General features: G+C 36.9%; 1 protein-coding gene across 1 annotated transcript in view; it reads right to left on the reverse strand.

Moving 5' to 3' along the window:
• The window catches only part of LOC150079087 (beta-alanine transporter-like), a 148,599-nt gene that overhangs the window by 22,618 nt on the left and 102,817 nt on the right, over positions 1-23,164 (reverse strand). The window contains exons 4-7 of the mRNA XM_090383520.1: positions 22,532-22,700; positions 16,589-16,715; positions 12,860-12,987; positions 11,855-12,066 (exon numbers count right to left, since the gene is read on the reverse strand). Coding sequence (XP_090239646.1) covers positions 11,855-12,066; positions 12,860-12,987; positions 16,589-16,715; positions 22,532-22,700 — 636 coding nt within the window. The remainder of the gene's footprint in view (positions 1-11,854; positions 12,067-12,859; positions 12,988-16,588; positions 16,716-22,531; positions 22,701-23,164) is intronic.

The following is a 23,164-nucleotide window of genomic DNA, read 5'->3' on the forward strand; positions in this document are numbered from 1 at the left end:
TTTTGTAAATCCATTCAGAAAGAAATATGTGAACATTTATGTCTTTCTTACCTTATAAATCTTCACTTCCTCGCTGGTACCAAAACGGTTTTGATCACTGTCCTCCACACCGTGTACAAAAGGTCAGATTTCGAGTCCTGTCAAGACGGGAGGAACTTTTGTTTTTCTTTTGTACACCCTAGCCGAGATTGTTTGTCTCGAGACAGGGTTGTCCATTTCTTTCCTTGTGAAAATCGCATTTTTCATCTAAACATGTAAACCAGTGGTTAATATACGCCGTTTTGTGCATTGGTTATAAATGATGACCCATGGACTTATTTGACTTTTCGAAAAACAAAATCAACCGATTAAATTCCGACTTAACGTAGCGGATGTGCTCTTGAGAAATTCCGTTTGAATAGAACACAATTTCTCATTTTAGAAGTAATGGAAACGGTGGAGGTTATGTGCAAGCTGGGAATTTTCTAATAATATCCTTTTAGATATCGATATTGATTTTAGTATTTTCGACTTACTGGACTTCCTCCAAAAACCAAAAAAACCGCATCCTTTTCATCGAATATATTTCATACTCGGTAAAGGGAAGAAGTCAGATGCAGCCAAATCAAAACGTTCAGAAGGCGACTGTAACGCATCTCAAGGATCCATTGTTTTGGATCTTTGCACAGACCTTCATTTTACTCACCAGTGTTAAAATTTGACAAACCACACTCTTTCTCTCTTTCATCCATCCTCAGTTCTTCTACTATCATTTTCATTACCGTTAGGCGATCGATACGAACAGTTACCACACTTTTTCACCATCATCATCAGTTTTAGCAATCTTCAGACGGCTGGAATGACAATCGCCACGAACCATCTGGAGGAACATGTCGAAAATCCGTTCGACTTCGCAGACTCTCCATAAACATCTTTTAAGAATTCCGAGGATTAATCTCATACTTTATAAATAATAAACAATAAATTTTCGTCGATCACGAGTGCCTTTCTTTGTAGACTCATCATATATGATTATACGTAGGTGTCAGGTCAGCTCGAAATTCACGTGATGCTGTCGATTTCCCTTAAATACCTACTTATTTCATTTGCCCATTCCTGCTAATAATATGTCAAACCATTAAATTTATTCAAACTTGCCACAGGTGGAAGTTTATTCCAACATTCAGTTACTCTTCGTAATTTTATGTCCCCTTGCGTGTCATCTAAAAAAGAAAAAAAAACACCAGAATATTTAGCTTACTTAACCCCTTTAAAGTCGTATACACTACAAGGTCACAACACAGATGCCTAGTGTCCATATATTTAAATTTAAAGAACCAGTCTTTCTTGGTAAGACGTTCTGTAAATTTTTTCCAACTTTACAACTTTTGTATCCAAAATAACCTTGTTGATTTTCCCTCACCTTCTCCAAAAGATTCATTACTTTCCTAAAATGAGATTTCTAAACTATTACCTTATACATTGGGAAAATCACATCTTTATCCCTGCTGGAAAAGTATCTGTATATCACAGACAGAACTCCATGGGGTTTTCCACCGCAGACTTTGCACTGTTCATGAAGTTTCATGTCAATTGCTCCTAGTTCTTTTCCTTATCAACTACATGGAATTTAGTGCTAACCAAATGGTTTGTTATTCTGCGATTAATGATACCAAAATTTTTAGATGTAGGGTCTTTTAGGTGCACAGCAACTTACGCCATATTGAGTTATATAATATGTATAAATTGCGTGTTCGTTCTGTGGTCCATTTTTGTTTGCTGCATGAAAAACCCGAGTTTCTGGGAGAAAAACCATGCTATCCTCGCCTGAGAGTAACTAACTCAGCCACGTTGTGAAAAAGACCCATAAAATTCCTCGCGACATTGACGGGATTCGAACGCAGGTCTTTTCCACCTCGTGTGGAGGAGGACAGCGATTATTTCAACTGTGCTACCCACTACGGCGATTCCCAAATGTAGCACTTTGTATTTATTAATGTTAAATCTTATCTGCACCTATCCGTTCAGTTGATATACGTCTTCTTGAAGCAGTATACCACGATTTCTGTTATTTACCACTGTATCCATCTTTGTATCATCAGAAAATTTAGATATCAAACTTGAAATACTACGCCAGTTTCACTATCGTACGGACCCCTGTTGTACCTCACGTATCATATTAGTCCACGAAGAGCAGTATGTAAGGAAATCCATCATTGTAAATTCCACTGTTCACAATGGAGGCGGTCAGGCTTGATCTACCATACTTTTATCAATGGATAAAAGTATGGTTGAGTGGGAGAAGACAGAGGGTGGTAATCAATGGGTGCTGCTCTTCGTGGACTAATGTTATTAGTGGAGTCCCACAGGGTTCGGTGTTGGGTCCACTGTTGTTTTGTATATTTATCAATGATATTGATGAAGGTATATCAGGCTTAGTATCGAAGTTTGCAGATGATACAAAGGTTGGCAGGGTTATTAATGACAGTAATAGCAGTGTGTTACTGCAACAGGATCTAGAAAATTTGGGCAGATAGGCTGAGAAGTGGCAACTGAAGTTTAACACTGAAAAATGCAAAGTACTGCACATAGGTAGAAGTAACCCCAGAGAAACGTACCAACTGTGTGGTACTACACTTAAGGTGATAGAAAATGAAAAAGATCTGGGAAAATTGTGCAGTCAGATATGAAGTTTTCTGAGCAATGCAGACAGGCTGCCAGGGCAGGTCATGGGGTTTTGTCATTGATATACAGGAATTTTGCTAGGAGAGAAAAGGAGGTGATTGTTCCTCTGTATAAGGCAATGGTCAGGCCACGCCTTGAGTACTGCGTGCAGGTCTGGAGACCTCATTTTAGGAAGGATGTAGATTTGCTTGAGGGTGTACAGAGAAGGGCAACAAGATTGGTGAGGGGAATGAAGGGATCATCTTACCAAGAGAGGCTTAAGTTCTGCAAATTTCAGCGGCTGGAGACTAGAGACAGAGGTGATCTGATTGAGGTGTATAAGGCCTTGAATGTGTTGAGCACGCTGAATTCTGATGGGATTCTTCCACTTCTTCAGATTACGAACCTAAGGGGCCATAAATTGAAATTGAGGAAGGACAGATGTAGAATAGATGTGCGGAAATTTGCCTTTAGCCAGCGGGTGGTTAATTGCTGGAACAAACTTCCATTTGTCGTTGTGGAAGTTGATAGGTTGAATAAATTTAAGGAGGAACTGGACAGGCATTTGGAGGGAATGGTGTGATTTTTTTTTTTTTTTTGGCTGATGCTGCATCAGCTCATACACTTGCTTTCTTGCATTACATACCACCACCACCACCACCACCACCACTACTACTACTACTAAATCGATGCTCTGATTGCCTTGTGACTCTGCTCCTATCAAGATGATCTTGCATTACTTCTTTAGCTGTTGACAACGTTATTTTCACAGAGGTCAAATTTATATGTCCATAGTTACCTATTTTACTCTTTTAACCATCCTTGTGAATAGGAGAAGCATTTGCATAGCTCCAGTCTTCAAGTACTTCTCCTGAATCTAAGGATGTTCGCATTATTATGACTCAAGATCTGACTATTTCTTTTGTGGCTTATTTAATATAATTGAATAGACTCCATCATTCCCACATGCCGTGTTCACTTTTAACCAGAGCATTTTTTTTTATTTCCCTTTCTCATATTATTAGATCATTTAACTTTCAATCCGTATTAAATAGACTATTGCTAACCGCGTCTCTAAAAACTTCCTCATATGTGAACGTAGATGCAAACTATTTATTCAGTTTATCGGTAATCTGTAGAGAATCATCAGTAGTTATGACATTTATATGCAGTGGACAGATGTGATTAAACTCTTTCTTTCTAGTGTTAACATATGCAAAGAATTCCTTGCTACCTTTATTTGCACTCGCACATCTTTTTATTAGTCAAAGACATCTTGTAATCTGTCTTAGTTTGCTTAAGGAAGAGTTCTAGAAGTTTATTGGAAGAAGAATATTTTATCCCCTGGAGTAACTTGCTTACAGACTAGTTTAAACTTATTGTAGGACTAGCTGGAATAAGTTAACATCGTGGGTAGTTGAGGCTGACAGCTTGGGGAAATTCAAATGTCATCTGGATAATTACTTACTTACGTGAGGAAGGAAACAGGGAAATATCTAGGCTTTTTATTTTCATTTTTATATATTTATTATTAATTTTAATTATTTTTATTTTTAACTTTTTATTTTTATTATTAAATGTTATTGTTTATTTTTATATATTTTTTATTTTTATTTTTTATTAGTGTAGCAAAAGCCTGTGGCATCCTTGAATTATATGTGCAAGGAAGTCGCTGGCTAATTCTAAATTATAATCATCCCACGTATTTTTGCTTTCTACCACAACTAAGCTCATTAGTTCATCTGACATCCATTTTGTCTAAACCTTAAACGGTATGTCTTAGTATAAAACGCTTAGTGACCTTTATGATTACCTCTCTAAACACTTCTTATTTGCGCTTGCTATCAACATTAGCTGGCCTCACTGAAAAGAGTATAAAATATGTCCGAGTCCATTATAATCACCTTTGCGAAAACAAAATCATTTCCATTTACCCGTATTTCTTTGAATGATTCCCATATCAATACACGATGACCACTGCCACCACAAAGTTTCCTTTAGTTGAAGGTTCATCATATATGTTGAATGATCGCTGATAACCAGATTAAGAAATTGCTTTATCTTGTTGATTCGCTAACATCTTGGAGTGGAAGACCCAACCAATCGAAAAACGTTCTGCTACCGAGGAATCTCAGAATGCATAAGTTCCAATCACTATCAGGAAAGTTAAAATTCCTCCATGACCAGCATTCCGATTTCTGGCCCACTCTATTCGTCTGTATATGTTCATTATACTGTACTCTTCATAGTCATTTGGCCTTTACAAAACTCCTACTCGCACCTTTGTTTTTCAAGTGCATTCGCCAATATCTGAATGACACCATGTTTCTGTTATATCTGGAATATCAGCATTTGATAACTCATCAGAAGAAAGCAAATGTGTGTGTGGGCCTGTCTGTATTTTTAGTAACTCTTATGTACCCCCACGTAATTGTTAGTCCCACGCGAGCCTACAGCAGACTTTGTAATTCTCCACTGCTTTCTTTTCAGGATGATGCTTGTGCCAATAGAAGCACTAAAATAATTAATTTATCCTGGATATCCCTCCCCCACTCCGAATTATCAGTTTTCCGACCCACTTTACCCTGCCTCGATAGAATCAGCAAGTAATTTCCCACCCCTTCTATTTAAACGCATACCATCAGTGTAAAAAGGGCCTCTCCTATTAACAAACACAGACGATACTGTGAAAATTTCTACCTCGTGAGCATTGGATAATTTCTATATTGATTGACAAGGCCCTCATCATGTGATCCTCCTATCACGTCTAGGCAAAATTCCAAACACTGAAATTTCATCCTAAGTCACGGATTTTTCTCAATATTGATTTGTATGTGTTAAGTAAATCTTCATGTTGCCTATTTTAATATCATTAGTTCCAATGCGCACAACAACATCACCTTCATTGCCCTTAAAAATGCAGACTGGGCTTTTACTCCAGCAGGAATTTTTCTTTCTGAATAGACAATGCTGGAATGGTGATCGTAATCTGAAATGCACGAACGAGCATTTTTAAAATTTCGTTCTTTTGTCTTTAATATCTCGAGCTACCGTAATTTGTTATTTGAATATTTAATAGAACCGGATATAAAATGTATTTGTACCGTGATATGCATTATTCTCTTTGATTTATTCAATTAATCAACTGTGCAGAATCAGCGACTTTCTCTCGTATCACCTAAAAAAAAGACATTTGAAACTTAGAACCTCATAAATGTCTTTCACAAAGAATTATTAATGATTCAGAAATCTCTTTCCTTACAATCAAATATTAAAATTAAAAACCATCGTTCGTGTGGACGCAGGCAAACCTTTCCGATAAATTTAAAACGAAAGTAAACATCCAAATGATTATTTAGGGAAATTAGTTAACACAGAGCGCATTTCGAACTTTGTGTACAGTAATTGGTCCTCCAGTGAACGGATGACTAATTCGATTTGGTGGTGGGATCACTCGAACATTATTTTACTTCGCTGTGGTGAAATCTACCGAATAATTGAATTCCGTGTATATTTGGCTGGTTCTAATGAGGCGAATTTCTTCCAGGCAGTGATACTATAGTCGTTCAGTAATTTCTACTTTAGTGCCATTAGAAATAGAAAAGCTTCATAAAACGGAACCGCCTTGAACAAAATCATTCTATGATGGAAGATTGTAAGAGTCTAATTCATTTCTTCTATTATTACTAGGGCGATAATAGGAGAAATGAATATATTCGCGTTTCTCAATAACAGAACTAATCTGTATGCAGTAAATTGAAGAGGAAGGGCTTTGTATGAACTGCCAACGAACCAGAAGTGACTTCGGAAGTGCATCATATGGTTCTCGAGCTGTCTGCATAATTTTGTTTAGGTTACTGGGTTCGCACTCATATTCTTCTGTGTGTACGCGTGTGAACAAATTTCCTCAGAAACGTATATCACACACAGACGTAGTTATTCGACCCTTTGCTTTAGACTTTGGCACATCTGCTCGCGAAGTTTAGTCAATGCTCTCTGTAAGTGCCGCTTTTGTGTTGCTGAATTTTTCATATGGCTCCCGACCAAAGTCTTTATGATATTATCCCAAATATAAAATGCTTTTAAGATATCGGATCTAGTACCGTTGATCTAGTACTACAAACGATATCGAAGTTTTCGAGCAGTCTTTTGAGAGTCTTAGTTCTTAGTTTGAGAGTCTTTATTCTTCACGGAGAGAATTAGTGAAGAATAAAGTTAGTTTCGTGAGGTTAGTCAAACCATGAATGGATAATGACTGGCTATGTCTTATTTTCCATCTTATCTGTGTGTAAGAGTAATACACGTTTATTTTTGTTTGCTTTTATACACTGTCGTGAAAGATCGGTGAAGATGCTAGTTGCTACCTTTTAGAAATTTCCCAGTGGGCACTATGAAGAAATTAATGGGGCTTATTTAAGGAGGACTGAGTTAGTTGGTGTTAAGAAGAAGTGCAGCGGAAATTGAACAAGCCTGAGTTGTTTTTTCCCGAGTTTCCTTAATCCAAAACAATCCAAGATTCATATAAAACCAAACCTGCCTAGCTTCTAATTGTCATTCTTTTATATTGTTTTCTGTCAGCCAAAAAATAAAAACATTAATCATTTGGAGCCAACTAAACTTTCGAATGATGTAAATTGTGTTGCCGCTAATATCAAAAGGAATAAAAAAAGAAACTTCTCAGAAACATCCATATAAAATATGCAAACCAGTGAGGTCTGTCATTTCAGTACAGTTCCGTTTAAGCATTCCGTTTAAGCCTTTTACAATATATGAAAGAAAAACCAAACTAGATTGTTTAAAAATTATTTTAAGAATGCCGCACATCTTCACACATGCCGATATGGTGTTTGTCTACTGTTTTTCTGGTGGAAGTGCTACTGCTGCTTATAGAGAATACCGTCGACGGTTTCCTAACAGCAAAATACCGAATTCAAGAGCGTTTACACCAAACTGCATGAGACTGGTATAGTTCCAACACTCATATTTCTTCTAAACGTGCAAATGAACAAAAGGCGGATTAAATAGAACACATTCTTCAGTTAGTAGAACGTTGTCCAACTATTAGCACAAGAAGAGTTTCTACGCGTATCGGTGTTCCACAGACAAGAACGTTTGGCGAACATTACGTGAGCACGGCTTGTATCCATTTCATATACATTGTTCACTCGATGAAGCTACTTTCACCCGTGATGGTATCAACAGCACCCGTAACTCTCATAAAGTGGTCAGACGAAAATCCACATGCCATTGTAGAAACAAATTTTCAACATCGCTTCTCCGTGGTGCGGTATCATGGACAATAAGTGGAGTAGGCCTGTTGTGTTACAAATTCGTCTTACAGGGCCCATTTACTTAGAATTTCTGCAAAACGAACTTCCACTAGTATTGGAGGATGTTCTCTTGGCTACAAGAATTGGTATGCACTTTCAGCTTTACGCTTCTGCACATTGTACTCGTCTGGTGGTACAATATCTAAATCGAACTTTCTCTGAACGATAGATCGGCCGTGGTGGTCCTGTTCATTGGCCATCAAAGTCTACAGACCTCACCCCGTTAGATTTTTGTTTGTGGGGATGGATGAAAAGCGCAGTATACAAAGAAAAGGTGAATACAGTCGACGAATTGCTCGCTCGCATTTTGGATACTGCTGCCCTTATAAAAGAACGCCAAGACGACCTCAGAAAAACAACATGTCATATTACCACAAGGGTTGCAAAGTGCATTGAAGTTGGCGGTGGCATTTTTGAACATTTATTGTGAACTGTAAAAAAAAATTGTCAATTATTTGTGTTTTGTATCATTCAAAAGGTGAATAAATACAAACAATAGACATTTATCGTTCTTTAATACCTCTCATAATGGCTTTGTGAGGGCCAGTTTCAGACAGCTGTATCTTCGTATCCATTGAGAATTGGACACATGTTTATGTGAACTTTTTTACTCAAAATAATTGATATTATAACTTCCCAAAAATATTTACTATTGCTCCTGAATCACCCTATATGCAGCGCTCTATGGCCTATTCTGATAATGCGCCTAAGACCCTATTACTACCAGCCAATCTCCCCTCCTTAAGTATTCAGCGCTTCTTTAGCATAAGTGTGTGTTTAGCTCGACAACTCATATTGCATATCCTCTCGCTGCTGTTCCAATTGCTTTTTGCATTTAATATCTACAGATAAATCTGAGGTAAATCAGATAAATCTACAGATAAATAAACATATATTTTATTTCAGTACGAGACACAAATTCACTTCCCAAAGAGCAAAATGCTAAATAAGGTCAATTTGGATCTTGATTACTGTTGCTATCGTTAGCCTGAACTTCTTTGGTTCTGCTGTTCTTTTTCTTATAATTTCATTTTTGAATTTTATTGTCACATTACAATTGGAATCGGAAGATTTAGTATTAGCAGTGACAAATTGATTCAAGAAAGCTTATAGAGCATTAGTCAAAATAGAAACTTTCCCACATCACCTGTCCACCCCCTCCAATAGTTTGTTTAATTCTTCCTTGAATTTATTCAAACTTCCATTTCCACAACAACAAATAGAAGTTTGTTCCAACAAACAATAACCAGCTGGATGAAGGCCACAAACAATAACCGGCGCATCTATTTTGCAACCATCATTCCTCAATTTGTATTTATGCCCTCTCATATATGTAGTCTGAGCAAGAGGAAGAATGCCGTCATCAAAGAGCATCAGCGTTTCTAGAGATACTAGATTTTCCATTAACTGGGAAGTTATTTTTAAGAAGATAAACATGCCTTCGTTGGTACCATAATGGTTATAATCGCAGTCCTCTCACACTTTTGTAGAAAAGGCCTGGGTCGGATCACCTCTTTCACCTCTCGGATCACTTAACTTTTTTACACTGTGGCCGAATTAGCTGCTTTCTAGTGAACGCTGCACGATTTCAACAGCAAAGAGACCAACTGACCAAAGAATTACGCAATCGCAATACATTAACACCTCAGAGCCTTAATTTCGTTTTGGCTCTAAACTGACATAAACATACCTATGTCACAGGCACAGTTCACTTGGCTGGTTATTGTAGGTTTTTAGGCACATCATCAATTCAGACCATACTTTTCTTTGTATAAGGAGCAATATATATATTGCTCCTTATACAAAGAGAATATAATGTCTTTGTATAATGGTCTTAATGTCTGTGAATTGCGATAGCATCCGTCCAACATCATAGAAAGGGACACTTGAGGTGGAGGTGGTGTTCTCATGTGGGGCGAAATAATAATCAATGCCCGCACGTTTTCATGTTTTCGATAGAAGTATTGTAACTGCGCAGAGGTACCGAGAAGAGATCCTCGAAGCCCATATGCGACTTTGTGGCGGTGCTGTTGGCCCAGATTTTCTTTTTATGCACGACAATGCAACTGTACGTAGAGCTGAAGTGGTGGAGGATTACCTTGAAATTGAAGATATCCAACGACAGCAGTAACCAGCACGATCACCAGACTTAAATCCGATTGAACATGTGTGGGACGCCCTTTGGCGTTGCTTTGCACGCCGACAGCCAACTCCTTGGTCTGCTAGGGTCTGTGCTGGTGGAAGAATGGTTTTTGATGCCACAGAATCTCACAGACACCCTTATATTGGGCATGGCTCGCCGCTGGAGGAGATTATACGCCGTACTGGTGTAATGTGACCATATTTTCGAGCATCTTATATCGGTTCTGCAATATGACCTTTTAAGTTGCTTTGGTGTTTGACATACCCCAGTTAATGTAAAGTCCGTCCTGCAGAGAAGGAATATATTTTTGGATTCACTCAAAATAATTCATAGAATGTAATTTCCGGAATTGAAATGAATATTATTTTTAAACGCAAGCATAATTTAAATGAATACTTAAAATATAATTATTTATATACAATAAAACAGTTATTGAAAATCGTTGAAAGGAAGTTTTTTCAATATGCTTTCAATATTGCAGTTGTGAAGCAGGAATAAAACAGTATCTAGGTGTGTTGTTGACTTCTGAGTATTTTTTCCCGTCTTCCTCCAGAAGAACCTCCAGAAAAAATAAATTTATAACTATTTTATAATATATTAAAATACATTAATCATAAAAGTAAACAAGCAATTGTTTAGTTCCTGTTATATCAAACTAAATGTTTGGAATACATCCGTTTAGAAATAATTAATCAACTTCAGGCCCTGTTGCAGCTCCTGAAAGAATTTACATTATTCTTAGGGACCAAGAAAAGCTGACTTGATTTATTTATTGTAAGTAAGGCATGCAGATGAAATAACAGATGGTGTTCTGTAAAACAAATACGAACGAAAAATCTGCATTTCTCATTGCTTTCAACAAAAACTGTTTTCATTATCAACAGTCGATCTATTGAACATGAGAACGTCCCCTAACGACTGGTAAGGTATCTGACGTGATGGGTTTATGGTTACAAATATTTGGTAACCCGTAGCGGAACTAGAGATGATAGATGACCCAACCAAGTGAGAAACAACATTAATCTTACTTCTTTCTTTTCCCTAACAAGAGTTAGGATGACGGGTTAAGCCAATCATTTTCTTTCTCTATTGGAATAGCTGAAGCTAATCACCAGTTAACTCAACTGCTGCTTGGCGTATATATATTTTTTTATTTCTTCAGGAATTGTTTCCATGGGTTTCTTTGAACTTTTTGTACTGCTGGACTATTGATTTCAGTTAGCGCCAGTGTTCATTTACTGCAAGGAAGTATGTTTACTGGCAGATGCTCTCGTAGTTAGGCAAAACAGGAAAATGACTCAGTAAATAGATTTTACCACGCGCGACATAGGTGCTTAATCAAAAAATCTTTGAGTTTAAGCAACGATGAAGTATGTTGCTCCATTAAAATTCTTACGATAAATTAAAACAGTCCCAGGTAAGTGAAGGAGATAAAAAGGCGTCCCTTTTAATTGAAAAGAGAGAGAACATGAACCCGACTGGGAAAAACTTGAAATGTTCATTGAGAAATGAATAGAAAAAGCTCGGTTCATTGAAGTTAGGAACATATAAATGTACGTAGAAGAGAATATGCTCAAATCCAAAAAGGATTTAGTTATTATAGTTAATAGAAGAAAACATACTATGCTGTGAATGTAGCTGGAATTTTTTGCGTATAGGACGCATATTATGGACTTTTATCCTGGATTCTGAATTATAGAAACGTTCAAAACTTATAGGAGGATTCTTATTTACTTACCAGGTTTGGAAATCACTAAAGTAAGAGAAAGAGCACCTCCTAAGGCAGAACAAAGGCAAAATGTACAGCGCCGACCACACCAACCCAAAATTGGAACGGACAGGAAGGCCATGATTTCAGCGGCTGCACATAGAAAAAAGTTGAGGTACCTCTCTCCCCTTATCTCCAGAGAATAGCAGGTGAGTCCCATGCACGCTGTTGTGCTTGTAAACCTGGAAATAAGCAATTATAAACAATGATAATCAAATTTTGACCTATCTATGTCTTATGCTATCATCCGATGTGTAATCAAACAGACTTTAGCTTAAAGTATTTATTAAATATGGATAATATAGCGAAAGCAGAGAGGCATATATATATTTTTATTTTATAAATATTAATACGTATATGTTAAATAATAAAATAAATATAAAATTATAAATTAAACATAAATTAAGGATTTAAAGATACAGTGCATTTACTGAGAGCAATTAAATTAAGAAATTTTAAAATCTAGGAGGCAAAAAGAGAAAGTTATTAAACTAACAAGGGTTAAACTAACAAAATCGATAAAATTAAAATAGTGGCATAAACGAGAAAATGAAACCTCACTTAGATTGATAAATAAGAAAATATATTAAGCAGTATATACAAAGTGCGTTGGGGACAAAAATGAGGATGACTGAATATTGAATCCAAGAGTAAATAAATAAATATGAGAGAGCCAGTTAAAAGAAAATCCTAAAAAATAATACTGGAACGAGAAATATAAATATAAATTAGAGATTCATATGAAAATATCGAAATAAAAATTACGATTATGAGCAAGAAACCATTCAGGAACCTGCCAGACACTATTCCAACCATCCCAGAGGAAAATACTGAAAATAATCGACATTCGTAGCAAATAATTCGCGCAAAAAGTGAAAAATAATCTAATAGGTACACTACCCAGAGAGAAAATACATTAAAGTATTAATGTATTAGTCCTGTGCTACACAAAAGCCGAATCATTCGATGCCTTACCATATAAAAATTATAACTATGGTCTTTTTCCTCATGTTTGGTGTTCTCAGCATATCACCAAGGGTGTGGTCATCTTCATTCTTTTTTCTTCCTTCTTTTAATAGCGCACTTTCTACTCTGAACCTTCTCTGTTTGGAAGAAAAGAAAACCAAGAAAAAGGAATTGAGATAAATGAACGTTGAAAAGAGTAATTTTTCACGGATATTGAAAATTTTCTTAAGAAATACTAAAGAAAAAGCACTAATTCATAACCCTACAACAGTGATTTTATTCCATAATACACAATTATGGAATAAAATACATCAATATTTCAAAACTGTATTAACATTTAACATTTTTAAAACATTAAAATTGGAATTTTTGAAATATTAATGATTCAATTCAGATAGCGAATAGTTTATTATTAATGCATGCTTATATCAAAAGTTCATAACCGTTAACAAAATTACAACAGAAAGGTCTGTTCAATTAAATTCAGTTGCTGTTGGATTCATTTGTTACCGGATAATCAGAAGCACAGAAGTGGCCCAGGCTCTGTACTCAATACTCGTTATTAATGAATATTGCTGTGTTGCTTATCCTTCCTTGTCATCCATCTCTCTGGTGAGTCCGCGATTTGTTCGCTCCAGAGACGTTAATCCTTTCGTTTTTCATGGGACTAATTCCGTTGTCTTGTAGTGCACGCAAACAGTTTTCGCTGATAATGCAGCATTGTGTCTACTTACCCGGCACCGACCTGTCGTCAATATCGAAGTGTGCGTATGCAGGTTATCTCATTCTGAAAGACGATGCGGCCCACTTTCCGCTGTTCTTGAATCGACAATGGACTGACACAAATCTCGTGCCATTAGAAAGACAGTTTTTCTATAGCAGTGGTTTGTTTTAAAGCAGTTGAATTTCATGGATCCATGATTATTCTCCATATTGAAAACACCTTCCTGGTGTGGTGGAATGTGCACAGAGGCACAAGGGCCAAAAAAACTTAGTATATTGTGTTTGGAATTATATGTGTATTCTGTGGCTCGTTTTCCTATTTTCTGGATAAAAATCCCGAGTTTCCAAGACAAAAAAACCAATGATGAAATTCACCCGACTAACTCAGCAAACGTTCTGAAAAAATCCCATAAAAATTCCTTGCTTCATTGAGGGGATTCAAACTCAAGACTTTTCCAACCAGTGTGGGGAGGACGGTGATTATATATACTGTGCTTCTCTCGACGGCAAAGGCATAGAAAAAATCAGCAGTTTGATCTCCACAGTAGATCCTGGAAGATTTAATCCCAGCTAATTTCGTCCTGTGGGATTACTTACTGTACATGGTTTTCGATATGTGTTTGCCCATACCAGGCTGGATCTGAAACGCAGCATTGCAGTTACGTATGCAAACCAGTACATGTTTGGATGCATAAGCGATGGAATTCTGTATCTGGGGGATGTGTGTGTGTAGAATCACTAAGGAATTCTCATTTTGGGCAATTGTGATCATCCTATGATTGGAAACTACTGAAGTATTACTTCTCCTAAAAGATTCAAAATTTAAATTTAGTTTCTTGTTTTTGTAAAATAGTCCAAATAATTGCCTTTCATGACAGTAGAGTGGTTCGTCACTTTTCACTCCTTTTGGGAAGTCTACGTTTGAATCATGTCCGAGATGAGATATTCTTAAAGGTGTCTATAAATCTGGCCTGTAGGTATCTAGAACAGAGAAAAATACTTAGGCAATACGTACAATACTTAATTTATTATACGAACGCTAAGACTCCACCGACCATGACAGCATTGCGTAACAATTCCTGTCATAGTGTAACTTCGCCTGCACCTAAAATCGTCGCCTGGAAATTCACTCAAAAATAGGAGTATAAACTTCGTATTAATATTTTCTGTAAGTTAATGCGCATAATTTATCACATTTAAAATTGCTATTATTGTTAGTAGTAGTAATGACATATGATGCAAGAAGGCAAGCTTATAAACCATCAGCCAAAAGTATACTATATATATATCTGCACAATTTGTTAGTTTCTTCTTTCAAAATAATTGCACTTAATTATTGATATTTTGTACAATTTTTATATGTTTGAGCTTTTTGGGATCAATATTGGGGACTCTGGATTGCAATTCAGCAATTCAGGCGTGAAAAACATTTCATTATTTCATAATTTTTCTGAAATATTCTAAAATGAAATAGTTGAACTCTTACTGGTGAATTTCAATAGTCAATAAATACATAAAGTCTTTAATGGATTGAGTAAGCTGAATATTAATGGCATTCTTCCACTTTCTTAGACTACAAACATGAAGACGCATAATTCAAGTTGAGGAAGGATGGTTGCAGAAAAGTAGTGCGGAAGTTTTCCTTCAGCCGGGTGGTTGAATGTTGGAACAGGCATCCATCTGTTGTTGTAGATGGGTTCAATAAATTCAAGGGAGAACTAGACTAATTCTTGGAGGGTACGGATGTGTGAACTGTATAGGTTTTGTTTTGGCTGATGCAATATAAACTTACTTTTTTCCATCATTTGCCATAACTACTACTACTAAATACTGTAATCCATTAATAAGCAATCGAGCATTGAATAATTCATTAGAAAAACATTTTTAAGAAAACAACAGGAAAATTTTGGAGACCATGAGGTAGGGGCGAAATAGTTTTTGTAACTGTTTAGTTAATAATTACAGCTTATATGTTTAAAAAATCGCCGCAGGCCACTGAATCTAAATTCTTCCATCTGATGAAAACAGCGTATCAAAATTAGTCTTTCTATCGATTCCAATGCTCTAGAGGTCAATTCTTAGAAACATCACACTCTTCGCTTGTATTAACATTTATGGGACATCTGTTGATGCAACGCGGTAATTACAGCGTGCGCACTGACAACTGTTCCAGTATATTCCTAAATCACTTGGGTGATCCTTGGGAAACTATTGGTTTACTGCTTCTGGGCAATGCATCCATCTGTTCGAAGATCTTATATTGTCAAAATACATGTTCTCTCTCTCTCTCTCTCTCTCTCTCTCTCTCTCTCTCTCTCTCGTCGATGTTCAACTTTGGAATGGATGAAGTTTGCTCGCGTCCGATGTTTCAGACAGATGTATTGGGAATTTTAAGATGATCAGACATCTGTCTTGCTCCAAGTTCTGCTCTGTGACATTCCACCGTTCTCCACGTTCATATTCGCTAAGCCTATTTTGCATGGATTGTCGACTGAACGTGACACCTCCATCTTTTGTAACGCCATTACACTTACTTGCTATGATTCTCTACTGCCCTATACACCCTTGCAATGGTAATGTAATTTTTTCGCACATGATTTTTACCAAATACAGCTTTCGTTTATCTGCAAGGCAAACATTGTTCTGAAATACGAATTCATGCGAATATTTGTATAAAATACACGCAGTTTACGAAGACACAATTCACAGTCTCCTCGTGGTTTTCGTTCCCTCAGCCCGAACCCTAAAAAACCTTAAGCCCCCCCCCCTCCGATTTCTTGTGGTGTATTCGGTATTTATGCGCATCTTAACCTTTAATTTGTTTATAAAGAACTCTTGTTCAGATTGCCTTAACAAATTCAATTTTTCTGCACACATGTATGCATAGTCATTGTGGTATAATAAAGATTATTACTGACATCACAAATTGAATAAAACCTTTAAACAACACACGTGGAATCAATAAACTGCAATTATAAGTGAAGTCTAATAAGAATAATGCAACTTAATAAGTACCTTCAAGTTGATGATATAGTCAGGAGGAAGATCTTTCCCGTTGGTCTTTGCGATAACTTCAACGTGGCGTCCAAATTCTTCATATCGCCCTCTTGACAGCAACCAATTTGGGGACTCTGGAAATACCCTAACCAACTGCTGGATTATTGTAAACGGAAAACAACTTATTCACAAATGCATTACAAACAACATCTATTGAAAGTTGTTAATAAATTGTAGAGTTCGCATTTATTTTCTCTTAATATTGTAAAAAGAATTTAGACTGAAATTCTAGAAGGATGCTTCCAGCAAATATAAATTACCGCTCTCAGAATAAAATAAAGCACTCAAATGTACAACACTTAAACACCTTTTTCTAAAATATAAGTATACATATTTTTATGACAATCATCAACAAGAAAGGCATAAGGCTGTAGGGATACTATAGCGATAGGGTTCTCAAGTTTGATTGGGGTGCTTTTCTAATAGCACTCTTCTCAGCAAATTTTCTAGAAAATTTTCACTATAAATTATTATAAGATGATGTGCTTTGTGTTCATATTTCAGACGTACATTGAGCATTCTGTGATCCGAATTATTAACCTTTTATGTAGATCTTTAGTTTCTTCTTATTCAGGTGATACTTTTACTTCAATGTACGATAGTTTCTGATGAGATTGGTGGAAAAATATCCCGCTCTGTTCGAGAAATTGCTTCACCTTCCCGTTTAGGCATTTTCAGTGCAATGGATCAGCGTTGAATTCCTGAATACCCAGGAGGGTTTTAAAAGTAGAGGAACAATTTACATTATTCATGATTAAATTTGTTTAATTAATATAAGATCAGATCTGTTCAATCAGTTAAAGTCTGTTCGACTATTAATTATTAAATAAATATTATCGTGCGATAATATTATCATTAAATATGATCATGAGAATAGAATGAAATTTGACAACATGTTTTCAAGAGTAGACGAAAACTCTGATTGGCTAGTTGATGTATTGAGGACGAAAAGCTCCGTTATCTTCGTTCGTATCCACATCTACGGTTATATCGTTTGGGTGCTGGTTTGCTAATGTCAAAATTACTCTCCACGTCGAAAAAGGTTATTGTACGGTGTTTTTGAGTCATTGCTGTTTATCTCAACTGAGACGAAAGTATATGTTTGTGAAGGGCCCATTTGAGAAGACATAATTTTGATGCGAAGATGGGTTTAAGAAGAGTAGGGTGAGCCAATGCCTGAATTTCAATTACATATAAAATAGGCGGGTGGGTAATGGTCTGGGTAACAATAAAACAAAATACTAACAGATAGTAACAATAAATAAGTTAAGATCAACTATTTAGGGAACATGCAATTAGAAAGGAGGCTCAATTTAGTTAACTGTGGTTGCTCTCTTAGTAAAATGCGGTGGTGTCTTCTGGCAGTAAACCTAAGATGAGAAGTGCGGGTGAGAAGCAGCTCAATATAATTATAGAACTGTAACTTGGAGTCACACACGACTCCTAAGTTAGCGTGACTGGAGACCATAGGAATGGAGACGCCACAGAGACGCCTCTATTCCTATGGTCTCCAGTAGGCTCGATGGTGATAGAATTCTGTCTCAACGAGAAGAGCATGCACTTCAACTTACTTGGATTGATTTTTAGACCAAATAGCATGACATATGTGGCGATGTCGACAACTCTGTTGTCTGGATAAGATCATCGTCAGCTGTGACTGGAGTCAATCGTGCTGATATCGTCAACATGATTAACGAGATCCATCTTGTTGCTGAGCAGTCAAGAAAAGAGCGCTTTCAATGTAGCCATCCCATAGAAAATCGTACCCTATGGGATGCCAGCCGCGATGTGAACTCAGTCCCGAGCAAGGAGATTGATTGTCCTATTTGGAAGAAGTGAAGAGAGAAAGAGCAGGATATTGTCAATGAAGAAGTGGTCTTCTAAGAGCTCGAGAAAAGTAGGCACATCAACTGCTTCGAATAATGCTTCCCTCATTCAATACTGAAATGGTAATTAGCATTAGTAGAGGCATATGATGCAAGAAAGCAAGTTTATGCAGCATCAGCCAAAAAAAAAAAAAACTTCACCCCTCCGTTCGTTCGAAATACCTGTCCAGCTGAGCCTTAAATTTATTTAGGATATCAACTTCCACGACAAGGGATGGAAGTCTGTTCCAACAACCAACTACCCGCTGGCTAAAGGCAAATTTCCGCACATCTATCCTACATCTGTCTTTCCTCAATTTGAATTTATGCCCTCTCAGGTGATTATTCCGAGCAGGAGGAAGAATCCCATCAGCATTGAGCATGCTCAAACCATTCAAGGCTTTATACACCTCTATCAGATCACCTCGCCGGTGCCTAGTCTCCAGACACTGTAATTTTCAAAACTTAAGCCTTTCTTTGTAAGAGCAAACCTTTGTTCCATTCGCTAATCTTGTTGCCCTTCTTTGTACTCGTTCCAACAGCTCTACATCCTTCTTAAAATGAGGCCTCCAGACCTGTATACAGTACTCAAGATGTGGCCTGACCATTGCCTTATACAAGGGAATAATCACCCCCTTATCCCTGCTAGAAAAATTCCTGTATATAATTGACAAGACACCATGAGCTACTCTTGCAGCCCGTCTGCACTGCTCAGAGAACTTCATATCTGCCTGCACAATTAACCCCAGGTCCTTTTCATTCTCAAACACTGTCAGTGTAGTACCACAGAGTTGATACGTCGCTCTGGGGTTGCCGTTTCCCATATGTAGTATTTTACATTTGTCAATGGTAAACTTCATTTGCCACCTCTCAGCCCACCTGCTCAACCTTTCCAGATCCTGTAGCAGCAGCATAGCGTCAGCAGTGTCCTTAACAACCCTGCCAACCTTTGTATCGTCTGCAAACTTGAATATTAAGCTTGGTATACCATCATCAATATTATTTATAAATACAGAAAACAATAATGGACCCAACACTGAACCCTGAGGGACTCCAGTAATAACATTAGTCCACGATGAGCAGTGTCCATTGATTACCACTCTCTGTCTTCTCCCCCTCAACCACCCCTTTATCTATAGAAGAAATTTGCCTTCAATACCACAGTGCTCCAATTTGTGCAGCAGTCTTCCATGTGCAACGGTATCAAAAGCCTTTCTAAGATCCAAGTATATAATATCAAAGTTATTCACTGCATCCAGTTCTTTTGTGACTGCATCATAGTATCCAATCAAATTGGTCAGGCAAGACTTCCCCTTAACAAAACCATGCTGTTTCCGAGCTATAACTGAAGTCTTGTCTAGATGATCCTGCAGTGCTTCTTAATGGAGAATTAATGGAGGCACTGGTTACATAAGTAACCAGTGCCTCCATTAATTTTTCTGGAACAGAAGTTAAACTCACAGGTCTTTAATTACTTGTGTCAGCCTTTGATCCTCCTTAGTGAATTGGGGTCACATTTGCACATCTCCAGTCTATGGGTACCTCCCCTGAGTCCAAGGAAGCTCTCATAATTATGGCTAAGGGTTTGCCTACTTCCTTTGCTGCCTCCTTTGATATAACTGGATAGATCCTATCCACCCCAGGTGCCTTTCTTGTGTTTATCTTCAACAATTTCTCCTCCACTTTACTCTCAGTTATTACAAGATTCTCTAGCTTACTGCCAGAGTTGAATACACCTCTGGCATTCCCCTCCCTGAATAACTCCTCATGTGTGAATGTCGATGCAAAATATTCATTTAGTTTGTTAGCTACTTGAGCGGGATCATCAACAGTCGACCCGTCAATATCAAGTGGACCAATCTGATTCATCCCCTTCCTTCTAGAGTTTACATAAGTAAAGAACTGTTTGCTGGTTTTTTTTTTTTTTTTTTTTTTTGCATCCTTTGCCTTCGCCTCGTAATCTTTATCTGCCTTCGCCTGCCTAAGCTCCTTTGTAACTTGGTTTCAGATCAACTTATATATATCATAGGCTTCTGTGTCATATGTTAATTTATATGTATCCCATGCATTTTTCTTCTCTGCCATATGTCTCATTAGTTCATCTGACATCCAAACCTTGAACAATATTTCTTAGTTGGTATGTAAAGCCTAGTAGCTTCCAAGATAAGTTCTTTGAATGCTTCCCATTTTGAATTTCCTGTTGGTAACATCATCAGTTGGTTCCACCGTATAAAATTTAAATACTGTCTCAGACCATCGTAGTCGCCTTTACGAAAACAAAAAACTCTTCCCTTTACCCCTAATGGTAGTTACCTCTTTGAGTAAACCCCACTTCAGCACACTGTGATCACTGCCACCTAGTGGTTCCTTTATCTGCAGATTCTTAATGCACGAAGAATCACTGCTGATAATCAAATCAAGAGTATTACTCCCTCTAGTTGCCTCCCGAACGTGCTGATTTAGAAAACAATCATCCAATAAATCCACAAAAGCCCTGCTAGTGTGTGAGTGACCAACCCAGAAATTCCAATCAATATCTGGGAAATTAAAATCCCCCATTATAAGACTCTTTGATTTACTGGCACACTCTGTTTCCCTGTACAGTTCCTTATTATACGCATCAGAGTCATTAGGCCTATAGCACACTCCTACTCTCAATTTTGATCTCCCAATGTTTATGTCACACCAAACTGACTCGACACTGCACTGTCCAGCGATGTCGACTGGCTTCACTTACTTGGATTTTATGTGTTTCTTAACTAATAGCATAACCCCTCCTCCTTTCCTATCCTGTCTATCCTTTCTGTAGACGTTGTACTCCCCAAATTCCAGTTCTGCATTCCTTATATCTGTGTGACACCACGTCTCTGATATCCCAACAATATCCGCCTTTGATGCTTTGAACAATACCTCAAATTCATCAAGGTAATGTTTGTAGTAGTACGAGATTGGTAACAGTGATCTGTTTGGAATGGATCTGCTGAATTGAACTTGCGCTCCCATTCTCACCATGAAGAAGTGTCTACTTGGTGCGAATGAGTAAAAGTACCTTCTCTAGCCACTTGAGGAGATTGGAGTCTCCTCAAGTGGAGGCATTAGTGATTAGTTTGTAAATACTTCAAGAATGCAGGACTGCGAGTCTTTTCTAACGATCTGATAGATTTTCTAATGGGGAAGAAAGAAATTATTGGAGAGGATGGAGTTGGATATAACTAATGGAGGTCTGATTATGTAAGGTCTGAGAGCTTGACCGAGTTAATTGATATCCGATGAAGGTTTACAATTTTCTTCCTCTATGTAATTGTTTTTTGTTTTTTTTTAATCCAGAAAAACGGGAAAATAGTTTATAAAATTCACGGAATTTGCAGATACAATGCTGCTTTGTTAAAATAAATTAACAATAAACAACCATTTTATCTTAATTAAGTGAAGATGCGTCTCAATAGATTCATATTCCAGAACGAATGGCACCTCCTCATTTCCACTGAAGAATCAACCAGTTTTTTCTTAAGAATGTATTCAATAATAATTTTATTCTCCAGAATTTGAGTTTAAATTGCTTACGTGATGGTCGGATTTAAATGCCTGAGACTTTTGGCTATGGAGCTTCTGATTGTGTTTTACAAAAGCCCAGTCTTTGAATTTACGTACAAATATATGTTTTTTATTGAACGAGTCATTCATGACAGAAGGTCCAGTTAAATGTATGTACAATAACAGATAAATTACAGTAAATAACTTAAGACAAACTATATATGAAACATGTAATTGAAAAGGAAGTTTTCAGTACTGGTCCAGTGCACTTTAATTACTCTGAGTCATTTTGTTTTGATAATGAAAATTAACATGATCACATCAAACTCTTGAACTTAGGCTATGAATGCTTTCGCATTATTCTTATTCTTTGAAGTAATAAATAAATACCCGTTAATAAAATTTAAATTTTCTATAGGATGTGATTTGATCCGTATTTTACGAGAAATAGTACCACAAATAATTGTTAATAAGAAAGTTAACCCATAAGTAGATTACTTACCACCAGTACATAAAAAAGGCTATAAACGGTAGGGTAGTAACTAAGGCAATATGGAACCAGTCCCGGATTAAAAACACCACCCCTGAGAACAGCACCACACCCAGACTTCTGGCAGAATAATTTAAATATCCAACTTTGCTACGAAATCTTCTTCCTACCAATTCACGGGCTGAAAGGAAAAGAAAGAGCAAAAATAAATACTTGATGGTCAAGGTCTGCAACAACACTTTCCCTCTTTCTCTCTCTCTCTGTCATGTTTTAAATAATTATATGTATCTTGTGGGCCTTCTAATATAGTATATTTCAGCAAATTTCTTTCTCTGGGAGTGATACCGTTCTATATTTCGAAGGTACGTATCCAAACAAGTTCGCACCAGTTGTTGGTGCACATTCCATTATTGCTTCTTAAAATTAGAGTATAGGTTGTTCTTGTGTTTTATTTTGATAAACCTTTCAAGTGATTCTTTGTGAAGAACAGGAACAGGAATTAAATTTTTGCGCAACTATCGGGATGAAAGAAAACAAAAAGACAACTTAGATTCAAGAAGTTAAGAAAAACAATTTTCGTTTGTTTCTCTGTTCCAAACAGATAGTTAGACTTTTTTGAAGAAGGGGATTACAAAGTTGTCTGTC

The sequence above is a fragment of the Mastigoproctus giganteus genome, chromosome 10 (genome assembly GCF_048544385.1).
Source record: "Mastigoproctus giganteus isolate SK-2022 chromosome 10, ASM4854438v1, whole genome shotgun sequence".
Lineage (NCBI taxonomy): Eukaryota > Metazoa > Arthropoda > Arachnida > Uropygi > Thelyphonidae > Mastigoproctus > Mastigoproctus giganteus.